At 39.9% G+C, this 13,989-nt stretch overlaps 3 protein-coding genes across 8 annotated transcripts; 1 reads left to right on the top strand and 2 right to left on the bottom strand.

Annotated features, from left to right (window-relative positions):
- The first annotated feature begins 485 nt into the window (after positions 1-485).
- LOC108044422 (beta-catenin-like protein 1) lies at positions 486-2,886 on the top strand. Its single transcript, XM_017123431.2, is given in 5 exon segments — positions 486-555; positions 613-1,908; positions 1,910-2,053; positions 2,501-2,696; positions 2,760-2,886. Coding segments are annotated over 5 exon segments (1,752 nt in total). The 5' UTR covers positions 486-525; the 3' UTR covers positions 2,846-2,886.
- LOC108044423 (succinate--CoA ligase [ADP-forming] subunit beta, mitochondrial) lies at positions 2,836-7,554 on the bottom strand. Of its 6 annotated transcripts, none has more exons than XR_001769301.2 (10): positions 7,372-7,509; positions 6,340-6,443; positions 5,470-5,622; positions 5,245-5,407; positions 4,902-5,169; positions 4,776-4,778; positions 4,143-4,567; positions 3,848-4,017; positions 2,938-3,242; positions 2,836-2,886 (listed from the first exon to the last, which is right to left on the bottom strand). XR_001769301.2 is itself a non-coding variant. In XM_017123433.2 (10 exons), exons 2-10 carry the CDS (start codon positions 7,438-7,440, stop codon positions 3,059-3,061), a joined length of 1,539 nt encoding a protein of 512 aa, XP_016978922.1. In that variant the 5' UTR covers positions 7,441-7,446; positions 7,517-7,554; the 3' UTR covers positions 2,874-3,058. The 6 variants fall into 6 exon arrangements, 4 of the variants coding, with proteins under 4 accessions (XP_016978922.1, XP_016978921.1, XP_016978923.1 ...); XR_006417518.1 differs by having other exon boundaries at positions 2,836-2,879; XM_017123433.2 differs by adding an exon at positions 7,517-7,554 and having other exon boundaries at positions 2,874-3,242; positions 7,372-7,446.
- A 485-nt stretch (positions 7,555-8,039) lies between these two features.
- Positions 8,040-11,766, bottom strand: LOC108044421 (maternal effect protein oskar). Its single transcript, XM_017123430.2, has 4 exons — positions 11,168-11,766; positions 10,411-10,828; positions 9,289-10,050; positions 8,040-9,168 (listed from the first exon to the last, which is right to left on the bottom strand). The coding sequence occupies exons 1-4, from the start codon at positions 11,736-11,738 to the stop codon at positions 9,066-9,068; spliced, it is 1,854 nt and encodes a 617-aa protein (XP_016978919.2). The 5' UTR covers positions 11,739-11,766; the 3' UTR covers positions 8,040-9,065.
- Between the last annotated feature and the right edge of the window lie 2,223 nt (positions 11,767-13,989).

Genomic DNA, 13,989 nt, shown 5'->3' with positions numbered 1-13,989 from the left:
GTTTTCGCATCATACTGTGTATTGATTCTTTGATTAACACATAGAATAATTTGAGAAAACAATCTTAACGTTTACAGCATATTTAAACATTGAACATTAATTATTAAACATTTAATGAGCTAATTCTACTCATATAAAGGGCAAACAGAAAAATAATTCCGAAATGACGAGTTTAAAAAATTTGCATAAAAAGTTTTAAGCAAATATTAACTACTTTTTGTTTAAAATATCGAAACATTAAAGTTTAAAGATTTCAAACTTTGTCATTAAAAAAATAAATTTAAGCAGCTGTAATTTAAAAAAATTAAAAATTTTTTTTAAAATTATTTTTCTTTTTCACAAAATTATTAACATAATTTAAAATTTATAACTGCCAGTCCAAGTCTAAATAATATCGCATAGGTAATTATCGGTTTGAGTCTCCGCTTGGGTTGTTTATCAAAGTCTCCCACCATTTTCTGACAATATTTTTGTGTTATTTTTGGGCGCGGTCACACTTTTACATATTGTTTTTTAAAGGCAACTATGGACATCGGCGAACTGCTGGCGTTTAAGGTAAAATATATAGTGATTCCTGAGATATAACTACATCTGATCAATCCCAATCTATAGCCGGAACAGACGCCAAAGCGTCCGCACGAGGACGAGGACGACGACTTCGATTTGGAGAGCTCCCATGGAAAACGGGGCGGTGGCGATGAGAAAACCAAACGCATGCGGCGCATCGCCGAAGCCAAGCAGTCGGCACATTACGGAAAACAAAGTGCAGGTGGAGGATCATCCGCGTCCGGCGGCACCACTAGCTTCGAATTCGATCCAGAACTCACGGAGGAGGAGCGACTGAATATCCTCAAGTACGTGGAGAACGAGGAAGCCGATGGCGATGTCTTAGACGAGCATAGCCTCAAGAAACTGATACTGGTGTTCGAGAAGAGGAACCTCAAGAACCAGGAGATGCGCATCAAGTTCGCCGACTGTCCCGAAAAGTTCATGGACTCGGAGGTGGAGATGCACACGGTGATCCAGGAACTGAAAGGCGTGGCCACGGTGCCCGATTTATATCCCCTCCTGGTGGAGCTCCATGGATTGCACAGTTTGCTGGAACTTCTGGCCCATCAAAACACGGACATAGCCGTGGCCGTAGTGGATCTCTTGCAGGAGGTAACCGATGTGGACATCCTGGGCGAAAGTCAGGAGGGCGCCGAATCCTTGATTGAAGCCCTGAGGAAAGAGCAAATCTGCGCTCTACTGGTCCAAAATCTGGAGCGACTGAACGAGCAGGTTAAGGAGGAAGCCGATGGGGTGCATAACACTCTGGCCATTGTGGAGAACCTCACCGAAATCGATTCGGAGTTCGTCAAGGAGGCAGCTGAGCAGGGATTACTGGCCTGGCTGCTGAAACGCCTGCGTGGAAAGTCCCCCTTCGATCCCAACAAACTCTACTGCAGCGAGATCCTTTCCATCCTCATACAAACGGAGAATGACAACCGATTGATGCTGGGTTCTCTGGATGGAGTGGATGTGCTCCTCCAGCAGCTGGCTGTCTACAAAAGACACGATCCCGGGAGCAACGAGGAGCAGGAGTATATGCAGAATCTATTCAATTGCCTCTGCTCAGCTTTAATGGCTCGTGAGAATCGCGATCGATTCCTCAGCGGTGAAGGTCTCCAGCTAATGAACCTGATGCTCAGAGAGAAGAAAATGTCCCGAAATGGTTCCCTTAAGGTGCTGGATCATGCCATGGCCGGACAGGATGGAAGGGACAATTGCAACAAGTTTGTCGAGATCCTCGGCCTGCGCACCATCTTTCCGCTCTTCATGAAAACACCCAAGCGCAACAAGCAGCGACTGATCTCCGCCGATGAGCATGAGGAGCATGTGACCTCCGTCATTGCTTCCATGCTGCGGAAACTGCAAGGGCACGCATCGCCAGCGAATGTTGGCCAAGTTCACCGAGAACGATCACGAGAAGGTAGATCGGCTGCTGGAGCTGCATCTCAAGTATCTAGCCAAGGTGGAGGCTATAGACAAAGAGATCGATCAACAGACTAAGGCAAGTAGAAATTAACAATGTAAGAAAGCTATTGCCTTCAGCATATTTGTCTAGATATCTAATATATTATATATCCTAAGTACATATACATATGTACATTTTTTTCAAATGTATAAATCAATTTTTATTAAAACCCTTGAAAATAATGGTGAGATCTTTGGAATGCCATACCTCGTTGAATTCGTTACAAAGTTTCAAATCAATCTGCATTCTCAGCAAAAAAATTTTTTTTTCGGCCATTTTTCGCAAAAATGATAATCTTACCCCTTATAAAAAATGTCAAAAATTGACCAAAAATAAATTTTACCTAATTAACCTGGAATAAATTATTAATTTATTTGTGCGTCGTATTTTAAGTATAATTTGGCTAATATTGCAAATAAATGTCCTAATTATACATATATTATTATATATTAATTTCCAACAATTCAAACCTATTACCCACAGGATCCCAGCATTGACGAGGACGAGGAGGCGGAGAACAACTACATTAAACGGCTGACCGGAGGACTGTTCACATTGCAGCGCATCGACTACATCCTGCTGGAGGTCAGTGCCACCGGCGATACCGTCAAGCAGCGCGTTTTGCAGATCCTCAACTTGCGCGGCGCCTCCATGAAGACCATTCGCAGCATCATGAGAGGTAATCCAATACTGCAATATCTCTATTTAAAACCCACTTTACAATTCCCAATTCTATACACAGAATACGCTGGCAATCTGGGCGATGGCGACACTGACTGGCGGGAACAGGAGCAGACCCACATATTATCTCTAGTCGATCGTTTCTAAGGCTCACCATACAATAAAAACAGAACTATTAAAACTGAAAACTTATAAAAAAAATTTTAGGAAATTTGTTGCGGTAAAATTTTTACAAATACTTTAGCTGCGTTATCTTTGCGGTAAGTTCATTAAAGGACTTGGAATTTTAACAATGGCTCCTTCCGGTTATTGGTGTAAAATGCATAGAAATCCGAGCGGATCCTTCTTGTTTCCTCTCTATCACTTTTTTCCCTTCTTGTCAGATGATTCATTCTTTTTGCAAATGTCTTTCTTTTCCTCTTTTTTCTTTGGCTCTTTCTTCGTGCAATCGGATTTCTTGTCATCCTTCTTATCCCCTTTCTTATCATCTTTCTTTTCCGCTTTCTTACAGTCTTTCTTGCAATCTCCTTTGCCGCCCTTTCCGCTAAGGTGCAGTGATTAAATTAAATTTGGCACTTATTTTTAACCAAAAAATTTGTGTTTGTTTTTAAAGTGAATCTAAATAAAGTAGTAAGCATGTTTAGATTGTTGTTTGTGTTTTAATTTAAAGCAAACTAAATAGCATAATACACAAGATGGAACTGCTTTTGAAGCAGTATCCCAATTCAATAAATAAAAATTAAATGAATTTTTGCAAAAATCACAATTAAAACGTAGTTTCTGTTCCATTTTTCTATTATTCACGTGCAATTAATGTTGACTATTTTAGATACAATATAGAAATTGTTTAGGTGCAAAGAGAACACTCAAATTGCTGAATTATTCGAATTATCTATATGACATATCTTAGGACTCTCAACAGTTTTAAACTTAACATTTTTGCAAAATTAATCCATCAATTGTTCGACCGATTGTTACGAATACATACATAATGCTCTAACTAAGAACCGATGGCATAGTTTTTCATTGAGTAGTTTGCGTGGCTAGAGTAAATGTAAGGTTTTGGTTCTACTTTTGTTGTCGACTTTCATTTGTGTCTGCGTGTGCTTATGTTGGTTGACTTAGCCAGTATCTGATGGAGTTATCTACTTTTGGGCATCGGGAATCTCGAAGTTCACGTCCATCTTCATTTCGCGGGCCAGCTTGACGATTTGCGCCAAGTGCACGGCCAAATCGGCAGCCTTGTCCAAATCGTCGCGGGCTAGAATCTTCAGTCCAGATGTGCGAATCAGTTCGCGGGCTTCCTTGACTTTGGTGCCCTGCAAAAATAATCGATTTTGTTGTTAGGGTTGGTCGGTTAAACATAGCAAATCCAGACTTGTTGGCATAGTAAAATAATCCGCAATAATTATTTTTGCATATCCCAAAAGTTCATAACGCTCACCTGGAGACGCACAACCACGGGCATGTTCAGATTCAGGTCCTTGGTGGCAGAAATGATACCCTCGGCAATGACGTCGCAACGCATGATGCCGCCGAAAATGTTAACCAGAATGCAGAGCACCTTCGGGTCGGAGGTGATGATCTTGAAGGCGGCCTTGACAGCCTCGGCGGTGGCACCACCACCCACGTCCAGGAAGTTGGCTGGTTCGCCGCCGTACAGCTTAATGATGTCCATGGTGGCCATGGCCAGGCCGGCGCCATTCACCATGCAGCCGATGGTGCCATCCAGGGCAATATAGTTCAGATTGTATTTGGCAGCCTCAACCTCCTTGGGATCCTCCTGGGTCCAATCACGCAGAGCGAACAGCTCCTTCTGACGGAACTCAGCGTTGTCGTCGAAACGCAGCTTGGCGTCCAATGCGAAGTCTACAAAAACGCATTTTAAATGTTTTAATAATAGGTTAAGGTGAACTTATTGATATGGATTATTTAGCGAAGTACGATGGCTGTTTAAGGATTATATGTTTAGTTTTAATCAGTTTGATAATTAAAATAGTATTATTGAACATAAACCCTGCACCAATCATATTTCTAAGCTATATGCACTCGTTGTTAGTTGATGACATATACTTACAGCCTGGGCAGAAAACATGAAATCCAGTGACATTCACAAATGGGTTAATTTGTTAGGAAAGATGAGATGAGATATTAGAAGTAGACACACATTAAAACACTAAGAGAAGGAAAACCCAAAACTTACAGCCAGTCATGGCATCCTCGGCATAGGGGTTGATCTCAACCAAGAGAGCATCCTTCTTCACGAACAGATCGTACAGGTTCATCAGCATTTGGACGTGGGTGTCCTCACCTTCACCGCCCAGACCAACTTTCTTTATGATCTTCTGGGCCTGCTCACAGGTCAAACCTGTGCCAATGTCGATGGGTTCGTACAGAATGGCATCGGGACTGCTGGCAGCCACCTCCTCAATGTCAACACCACCCTCCTTGGACGCAATTAGGACGGGACCCTAAAAGTGGGATTTATTTAAATAGTTGAATGTTTTTGGTGTTAATTATCTTATTTGAGGTATTTTTGGACTTACGTTGAAGGCACGCTCCATCATCACGGCGAAATAGAACTCACGGCGGGGGAACTTCCTTTCGGCCACCATCACCTTCTTGCAGATGCGACCAGCTGCACCAGTTTGCTTGGTGACCAGAAGCTGATCAATCATCTTGGAGGAAATCTCCTCAGCAGTTTGGGGGCTACAATTTTATATTAGGTTTGATGAATATTTCGCCAAAATTAATCATAGATAATAACTCACTCGTAGACCACGCGAACGCCTCCCTTCAGGCCATTCTTGAAGGTTCCTTTGCCTCGTCCTCCGGCCAGGACCTGAGCCTTCAGCACCAGATTGTCCGTCTTCAACTTGGTGGCAATGTCGTTAGCCTCCTTTCCGTTCTTGGCAACAGCGAAACTGCAAAAGAAATGAGTCATTTAGTATGGTAAACATTTCTGGGTATTCTCTTTACGATGCCCGTTTTGAATTAAATTTTTATTGATAAGAACATTTTACGTAAATTCTCTTATCAGTAAGCGTCAAAATCGTAAGTTACGAAGGCTGGAACCCGAGACAAGGTTATTCGGTCATTCGGGAGATGAAAAGCATACCTCGAGACAAAATAATCGCATGTTTTTGCTTTGCGTTTAATAGATTAAGTATGTTGCTCGAAAACTATTGCAAATTGTAAAATATTAGGAATCACTACATTTTCGATTGAAATAACTTGATTTTAAATAATCGAATCCGATTTGTATTTAACAGAAATTGTTTTAAATTTGCCATTTCTTAGAAGTCACTATGATTTTAAAACTATTGCCATATTGGTAATCTCTCCGCTTTAACATCTTATCAAAGCCAACGTCACTGACCCTTGTCACTTTACGCCGATCAAAGTGTGTATAACTTGTTATCACCCTTATCATCGGTGGCTGCGCTTCTATGGTTTGTTTACCCCAGCTAATTAATGCAAATTATTAAGTTCAGCCAAAGTCCGAAACGAAAATAAACCGAAGAAACCGTCGACGCAACGACAACGCGGCACTTTCATTGAACTTTGGACCGCAACTTTGTGGCTGATTGTGGTTGTTTCCTTGCGATTTTGATAATTCCGGTTGGTTTGGGCTTACTCACCGAGGTGTTGGGATTTTGCTCTCGTTGAGGAGACTGTAGGAAACATGCTCCTGGACATTGAGATTCCTCAACTGCTGAACGGCGATGGGAGCCAGGCCGAGAATCTGGAGAATAGGAAATCTAAAGGTTAGTATTGGTAAGTGAAAATATTTATCACTATATTTGGATAGATAAGATGTGGTTTAAATTATTTTTTAATTAACCGTAGATAAGAGTTATGGAATAACTAACATTGTTTGTTTCTGTATAAGGGCAAGTCCACTAACTAACAAAAGTTTGTGATTTTAGAAAATATATTATTTTAAAAACCAAGAAAATAAAAAAAGAAATATATCATGATATTCAAATGCCAAAATGATTATGTACTGGCAATGAAATCTTAATTCCAGTCACGAGGTCATTGTCAAGCAAAAAATTATACTAAAAACTGGTTCGCTGATTCATACGAAAAACATAAACAAAATGAGCAAAAGAGAAGAAATCTGGGTTAAGAGCAAGTCTGGCGGATAACGGCGTTTCCCGGCGATAACCAAAACTAATTCACAGATTAAGAATTTAATTAGAGGGCCCGGCAACTAAAACAACAACAAAAACAAGAAAGCAACAGTTGTCATATGGCCATTGATAAAAAAAAATTAAACAGGGGAATAAATAAGGCTTTCAAGGTCCCCTCACACACACAAATGCAAAACCGCAGAGTTGCGTCACACTGATACAATATAAAAAGTCAGGTGTCTTTGAGCGATCGTGACTCTCTTTAAATCTAAAATTTATAAACCTTAAGCTCTCTCACTTAAAAATTATTTGTTTAACAAATTAAAGGGAATTTAAAATGTAATTAACACTTAAGTAGAACAGTTTTTAGCGATTAGCGATCGACACCCCCGCACACACCTATCCTATCGTGCATTCACCATGTGTGAGTAAGAGAGAAGGAGAGCCCGAGCGCACCGCTCTCTTTTCGCCTTATTATGTAAAGCGTCTGATTTTTGCATTTTTTACAAAAATATGACCTTTAATTGATGAACTTACCTTTTTAACGGCTGCTGGCCTAACGGTTTCCAGTAGGGGACCGCCCGTTCGTGCCAAGAATGAAGCCATTTTGTTCTGGAATCGATTGAAAACGTAGGTCTAGTGAGTTCGAAATGAAATTTTGACGTTAAAAGCTGCTGCTTACTTTTTACTTTTTTTGCCGTTGCCTACTAGTGGTGGAGAAACATCGATGCCATAATTGATATCGCTGTCATCGATGTTTTCAAAATATATGCAATATCGATGTTTGGCCGGGCATAATCGATGTTCTTCCATCTTAAACGAGATTTGATTTTAATGGTGTCTGTACTCGCTACCTTCGGAGTAAGTCTCCGCTACTATAACACTGTAAGAAATGTTTTATTTGTTTTTGAAATTGTTATAATATATTAGTTCTGGCATCTTTAAGTTTAAATAAAATCTTTTCATCTCTTTGTTATTTTAAGTTAAAAGGTTCAAAAATATGTGGCACAATCTGTACCTTTAACAAATCTTAGTATATGTTTTGTTCACATCTATTGTTAAAAGTCTGCGATCTAAAAATATTTAAAAATGTTAAATATGTCTAAAAAATAAACATCGTTTTTGTTTCACATAACTCTAAAAACGAAAATCACTCCCTTCATTTTTAGCCAGCACTCTGAATTATTTCTTGTTGGACAAAAAACTTATATTTTCCCTTGTTTTATTTATTTTTTCATTTTTTTTTGGATTTTACATTGCTTCTTGTTATAGGACAAAAAAAACGTGATCACCATCGAAACATACAATTAACATACATTCAAGACAATAAATAAGTTTATAAATAGTAGATAGCTATCTAGAAGAGTTTAGAGGAGAGCAGTAAATTACACTGTAATTCTACACTGTGCAGCTGAAACACGCTTAGTGCGCACTTCCGGTGGCGTGTCTGCAGCAGAGTGTAAGCTTTTTATAAACTTTTTCAACGGAAACAGGAAGACGAAAATCGCGCAAATGTTTCACTTGAATTTGCTTGAGCACATTAATAATAAATCAGCCGCGGCGTTGATTCTGTGCAAGCGAATTTTTTAAGTGGAGCAAGTGCATTTTCATTATAGCCAATATGCAGCATGGCTCAAATGTATACAGACCACGTCCCACTCCGCCCTTTTTTTGGAAGGGGGAGTGGCAGGTTGTTATATAGGAGCATGAAGCATTTTGGCCAACAAAAAACGTAGAACAAAAAACAGTTTATAACATTTGCAATGATTGCATTTAAATTCCATTTTGCTTTGCAATCTGATTTATCATGCAGATTTCAAGGGAAAATGGTTTGGAAAAAGTGAAAAAGTTTTGAGAAAAGTTTCCAACTGCCTGCAATTATTTCGTATTTGAATTTTTACACAGCTTTTGGGATAGCAGCAAAAAGTGTGCAGAAGTTCAATGGAATATACAATACATATTACAGGCAGTGGAAAAGAAATAATTTAAAATCTAGGAGAGTAACACAAAACACATAATTTTTTACAATAAGGGACTAACACAAGTACACAAACACATATATATATATTAACAAAGACAGGGGACATACATATAAAACACATTAAAATTAAGCGAATTCCGTAAAAACAGCGATCAATCAGCGTGGATAAATTGTAAAAACATCATCAAAAATCTTCATGGTTGGTTCTGGTGCCAGCCCAGTCAGTATATATCTGGACTAGGAACCCAACCTAGTACTCCAGACTCGATTCAATAACTTGCAGCACGCGCTGCCGCCCGATTTTGTTCCAGAACAGATATGGCTCCTTGGAGCCAGTGACTTGACGGGGTGAGCTGAAAAAGTAGATATTAAATTATTAGCCACCAAAATGGAAATATAAATATAATAAATATATCAATAAATTTTTTTAAATGTTGACAAATCTTTTTATATGTTTTAAAGCACTGTCTCACCTCTGGAAACAATCAAATCGCACAATGCCCCTTTCGTTGATCAGGCAGGAGTGAATGTCGATGTATTTCAGGTGACTTCCCTCGCTGCGGATGAATTTGTTGAACCGATGGACCTTGTCGCAAAGGATCTTATCGTGGCAGTAGTTGGCCAGCGGTGCCAGATTTGTGAGGATCGGCACAAGTCGCTGGCTGTGCATCTCCTTGATCAGCAGGCGGAAATCGTGTTCGATCTGAACCAACGGCCTCCCGCACAATATATCCACCGATCCAATGTTCACGATGATTTGGGTGCCTTCGGTCAGATGGACTTTCTTCAACCGCTTCCGGGCGCCATTGATCGTTTGTCCGGAGACGCAGAGTCCTGACTGAAGGACCCGCTCGTGGCGCTTGAATCGGCATTTGAGCTCCATACGGGCGAGATATAGCATAAAGTCATCGCCCATGAGTGGAAAGTCCAGTAGGTAGGCATCGTAATCCGAACTGATCGTCAGTATCGAATCGCTGTAGATTCCACTGGATAATGTCGTGGGTGTGGGGGTCATATCATGGCGTTTCTTCAGTACATTCATATCGTTGAATGGGTTCACAAAGATTCCCAAATGCTGGTTTACGTTCTGTTTGGTATTCTGGTTGGGGTTCCTGCAGTGTGGTGGAAGCTCGGGAACTGCGAACTGAGTCCGCTCCTCCGGAGGATCGCTGTAGATGTTGATGGGCACCGGCCTCTGCGGTTCATTTGCGCTGGATTGCTGGTAGAAGTTGTTGCTATAGATTCAGGGTTGTAACAAAAAGTGTTACGAATAAAATTACTTATCAACAAATCATATAAGGATGTCTAGAACTTGTTAAAAATATACTTTTTAATCAGAAATGTTATGGGTTACACTATTGAAAAAGAAAGAATAGAATGGCTGCTTCTTTAAAATGTGCCTCAATCTGAAATTTTACTTATATGTTTTTCCGTAACTTTAAAAAGTAAAAGTTAACCAAAATCATTATTTTTTCCGACAAAAAAGAAAAAGGAATTTAATTATTTTTTTTTTGAGATTATGTAAAGAAAAAGAGTGGAAAAACTAAAGACCAAGAGTATTTATGGTTTTTTCCTACAAGTCGAGATCCACTTACAGATGTTTCCAATTGTCCTGATAGCACCAGTTCGACTCCGCTGCCTCCTTGGCCAATTGGTGCAGTGGAGTCGTCTTGGTGGTTATCGCCTTGAACTGGTGATCCTCCAGTTTCGGCCTGGTGTTCAGGTTGTTGTCCAGCTGGGAAATAGCTCGACGTTTGTAGGGGAACTTCCAGTAGCGTGGTGGCGGACGAGGATTGTCCTCCACGGAAGGAGTTCCACTGCTGTAGTCGCTGGTGCGCTGCTTCTGGTTGAGGACCATGTCCAGCAAGTGGCGGTTCTTCGCATTTGGCTTCAGGTTGAAGATCCGCTTGCCGGACTCGCTGCACTCGGCGGTCACATTCGGAATGGTCAACAGGAAGTCCGTCACGTTGTCGTGCAGTGGAAACTGAATGCCCGTCTGTTTTCGATATTCACCTAAAATACAATTTATTTTATGAGAATTAATGATTAAAAAATTGTATACATAGGTACATATGTACATATTACGACATTACATTATTCATCAATATTTTGGGATATTTTGGTAGGACCTTTTCAAACCACGTGTTTTAACATTTTAGAAATTTTAAAGTTAAAGCCAAGGTTTTATTATTTTTATACAAAATATATTCTCTAAAAGTCAATTTCCAGTGAAAAGACTAGAGCAACAATTCATAGACTTTTTCAGGGTTGCTGGTCACCACAAGTTAGTATAGCTCAAATAAATCTTATCTTATCTCAAGAAAATTATACAAAATAAATAATATTACTCACTTTTGATGTTCGATATCGTGATTCCATTCTGGGCGTGGCTGAGCAATATGGCGCGAACCTCGGTGTCGATATCGGGATACTCCTCGCGCACAGCTATATAGTTGCTCTCGATAATGGTCATGTCGCAGTCGTAGCTCTGACTTTTCCGGCTCTTGTAGCTGTTGATGTTGGTGTGATAGGTGATCTCCTCGGTGGAAACCAGAGTGGATGAGAAAAGTCTGGCTACGATTTGCAACTGCTGGCTGTTCTGCCCAGTGACGTCATGGGCCAATGGCACTTTCCACAACTCCGGCGACTCGGGTTTTCGCGCCGACTTGAAGATCTTCTGAAATTGGCGCACAAATTTCGATTTCTCCCCAAATCCGGAATAATCGGCCTTCACGAATATCTTGTAGAATCGGCTGGAGGAACTCTTGCGAAAAGATCCGGGTGCCTGGAGTTTTTCGCACAACTGCTTCAAACACGTGGTCACTCGTTTTTTCACGGACCTCAGGCAATCGGTTTTGGTGGAGGTATTGTTGTTGGTATTACTGTACGGTTCGCTGGGGAATTCACTTCTGACTGCGGCCATCGCTCAGACGAAAGTGATCCAGTCTTTCTGGATCCCTTGCCATCTCCTCTCTTTCATCTCCATTCATCCGTTTCGAGAGCATATAGCCTCTCGATTTGGAGACTTACGGGTCTATTCGTACTGGAAGGCGAATGAGCAGGTGGAAAAGGAGTAACGGTCACCAGTTGGCGGAGATTATGTTTTACTATCGGTAGAGATTGGACTGAATTATTAGGGTGGTTCACAAAAACAATTGCAAAAATTTAGATAAACATTTGTAAGCAAATTAATTAAGGCATTAAAATGGCCACAAAACGATAAAAGCATAATAATTCTAAAAAAATAGTGATTGGCAAAACATCATTTATAAGAAGTAGTCCAAATCTGTCAAACTTTCAAGTAATAAATGCAGTTGATTTTCTTTCCTCTTTAACCATTTAATTCGAATCAGTGTAACTATAGATAATAAAAGTGTAATCTTCATCTTAAACGATTGTTGTATTAACATTTGTTCTGTATTTAAATCAGTCATTAATTGAGTTTCACAATGTGCTTATTTGATCATCATTGCACACACATTTAAAGCAGGTTACAAAGCCGCTAAAAACAATTAAATGGAATTACCACCTGCAGAACCATTTGACGACCATTACTCAAAGCAGTTTGCACTGTGTTCCAGCTGGACATTCAGTTTAATAGCCTTTCTCTTGTTCCAGATTAGAAAACAGCACGCCAGTTGCTTTGCAGAGCTTGATAAGTAATTACGAAATAATAAAAATTCCACAATAATTCAAATGGTGCCGCCGAGCGATACCACGTGCGGTGGGTCTGCTAATCGGCAAATGGAGTTGGCTTCGTGGCAATTCCCCAAGATGATTATCGAACAAGTGCACCTGAAGCTGCTGGAGAAGTAATGGAAGAACTTCGTCTGAGGGTAAGTCCAGGGATTGATGGATGACTCAAGGGCCGACTTACTTTAGAGCTTGAGCTGATTTCTGCACCCCCGGAAGAACGACAGACAAACGGGAAGAGGCCTAAAGCCTCTTGATTTCAGCAACTTTTTACAGTCCAACTTCTCTATCTACGAACCGCTACCTAGACAGTGTAGAACTACTATTTTATATTATAAATGCCTCAAAGTATAAAGTATTTATATTACTTTTGGATGCGTTAATGGGATAATTTATAAAGAATATTTCTAGAAGTCAAAAATATTTCAATAACGTGACTGTATCATTCCTGAAACACCAAAACTTTAACTTACACAAGTATTTACTTATAGACGTTTGACTGTATTTTGTTCCCCACCCTAACTTAATTGCAGAGGAAGCTGTAGAGACGTGACAAGCAATACAAAATAGGAACACTGGACAAGGAAATGTGGTACGATTGATAAAACTCGTCCCTTCCACATCTTCTATTTGCTGAAAGTTAGAGTGGGGTGAAATCAGCCAGATTGTTGTGCTATTCAACTTTTCCTTTCTGGTGGTGTTTCAAATATTTTGAATGCACTCGCAGTACAAAGCAATTGTCTGGTAATAATAGTAATTTGCATTCCAGGCCCTCCGCAAACACTCGCTCAAATGAACTCTTTTTTCTCTACACCCACCTAAGAACTACAGTGGTCACTCGAATGTTACCATTAACACATAGATCTCTGGTTTTTTTAATTATTTTAGGTTATTCTTGTCTTAAATTATGCTTCACCTGGTGATATAAAAATATAAGCTAAATTACATTTTCGTGAGAAAATATAAATTTAACTTAAGGGACTTTAAATTATTTACTTAAATGGTTTGGGTACAAGGCTTCTTATATGGGAATGCACAGAAGATTCGAGACTCTATTTAAATATTATTATTATTATTATTTTCTTTTGGTTTAGAGCTAGAATATTATAATTTAATCGATCTAAGTTTCCTGTTTATACTCCACGATCTTAGACCCTTTTTGATTGACAAGTTAAGCATTAAAGCAGTGGGAGTGCATTTAAAATCGCAAAATGCAATTTACCGCATTGAATTGTGAGCGACACTTTTCATTGGGTTCGACTGCATTTTTGCATAAATTATGGAAGCCGACCGAGCAACTTGTTGTTATTCTTTCTGCTAGTTTAAAATATTTACCAGCAGCGAGGTTATTTCGCAGAGGGCGGCCTAAAGTTGGGGGATAGGCAAATTATTGTAATCAATTTATGCGCACAATTTCGCGATTGCCTCACTTGGGGGCGGGAACACCTGTTAATCTGCTGACAGGCGGAAAATGCCCGGAA

Source organism: Drosophila rhopaloa, unplaced genomic scaffold, assembly GCF_018152115.1.
Source record: "Drosophila rhopaloa isolate 14029-0021.01 unplaced genomic scaffold, ASM1815211v1 contig_167, whole genome shotgun sequence".
Classification (NCBI taxonomy): domain Eukaryota; kingdom Metazoa; phylum Arthropoda; class Insecta; order Diptera; family Drosophilidae; genus Drosophila; species Drosophila rhopaloa.
Note: the sequence above shows the minus strand (reverse complement) of the source record. Positions and strands in the feature narration are given on the sequence as shown.

Coding starts and splice junctions, on each gene's coding strand:
- LOC108044421 (XM_017123430.2), bottom strand. CDS start 11,738: ATGGCCGCAGTCAGAAGTGAATTCCCCAGCGAACCGTACAGTAATACC. Junction 10,051..10,410: donor CAGGACAATTGGAAACATCT/GTAAGTGGATCT, acceptor CTGAATCTATAG/CAACAACTTCTACCAGCAAT. Junction 9,169..9,288: donor CGATTTGATTGTTTCCAGAG/GTGAGACAGTGC, acceptor CTACTTTTTCAG/CTCACCCCGTCAAGTCACTG.
- LOC108044423 (XM_017123433.2), bottom strand. CDS start 7,440: ATGGCTTCATTCTTGGCACGAACGGGCGGTCCCCTACTGGAAACCGTT. Junction 6,444..7,371: donor GGCCAGCAGCCGTTAAAAAG/GTAAGTTCATCA, acceptor CCTATTCTCCAG/ATTCTCGGCCTGGCTCCCAT. Junction 5,408..5,469: donor GGCGTTCGCGTGGTCTACGA/GTGAGTTATTAT, acceptor ATAAAATTGTAG/CCCCCAAACTGCTGAGGAGA.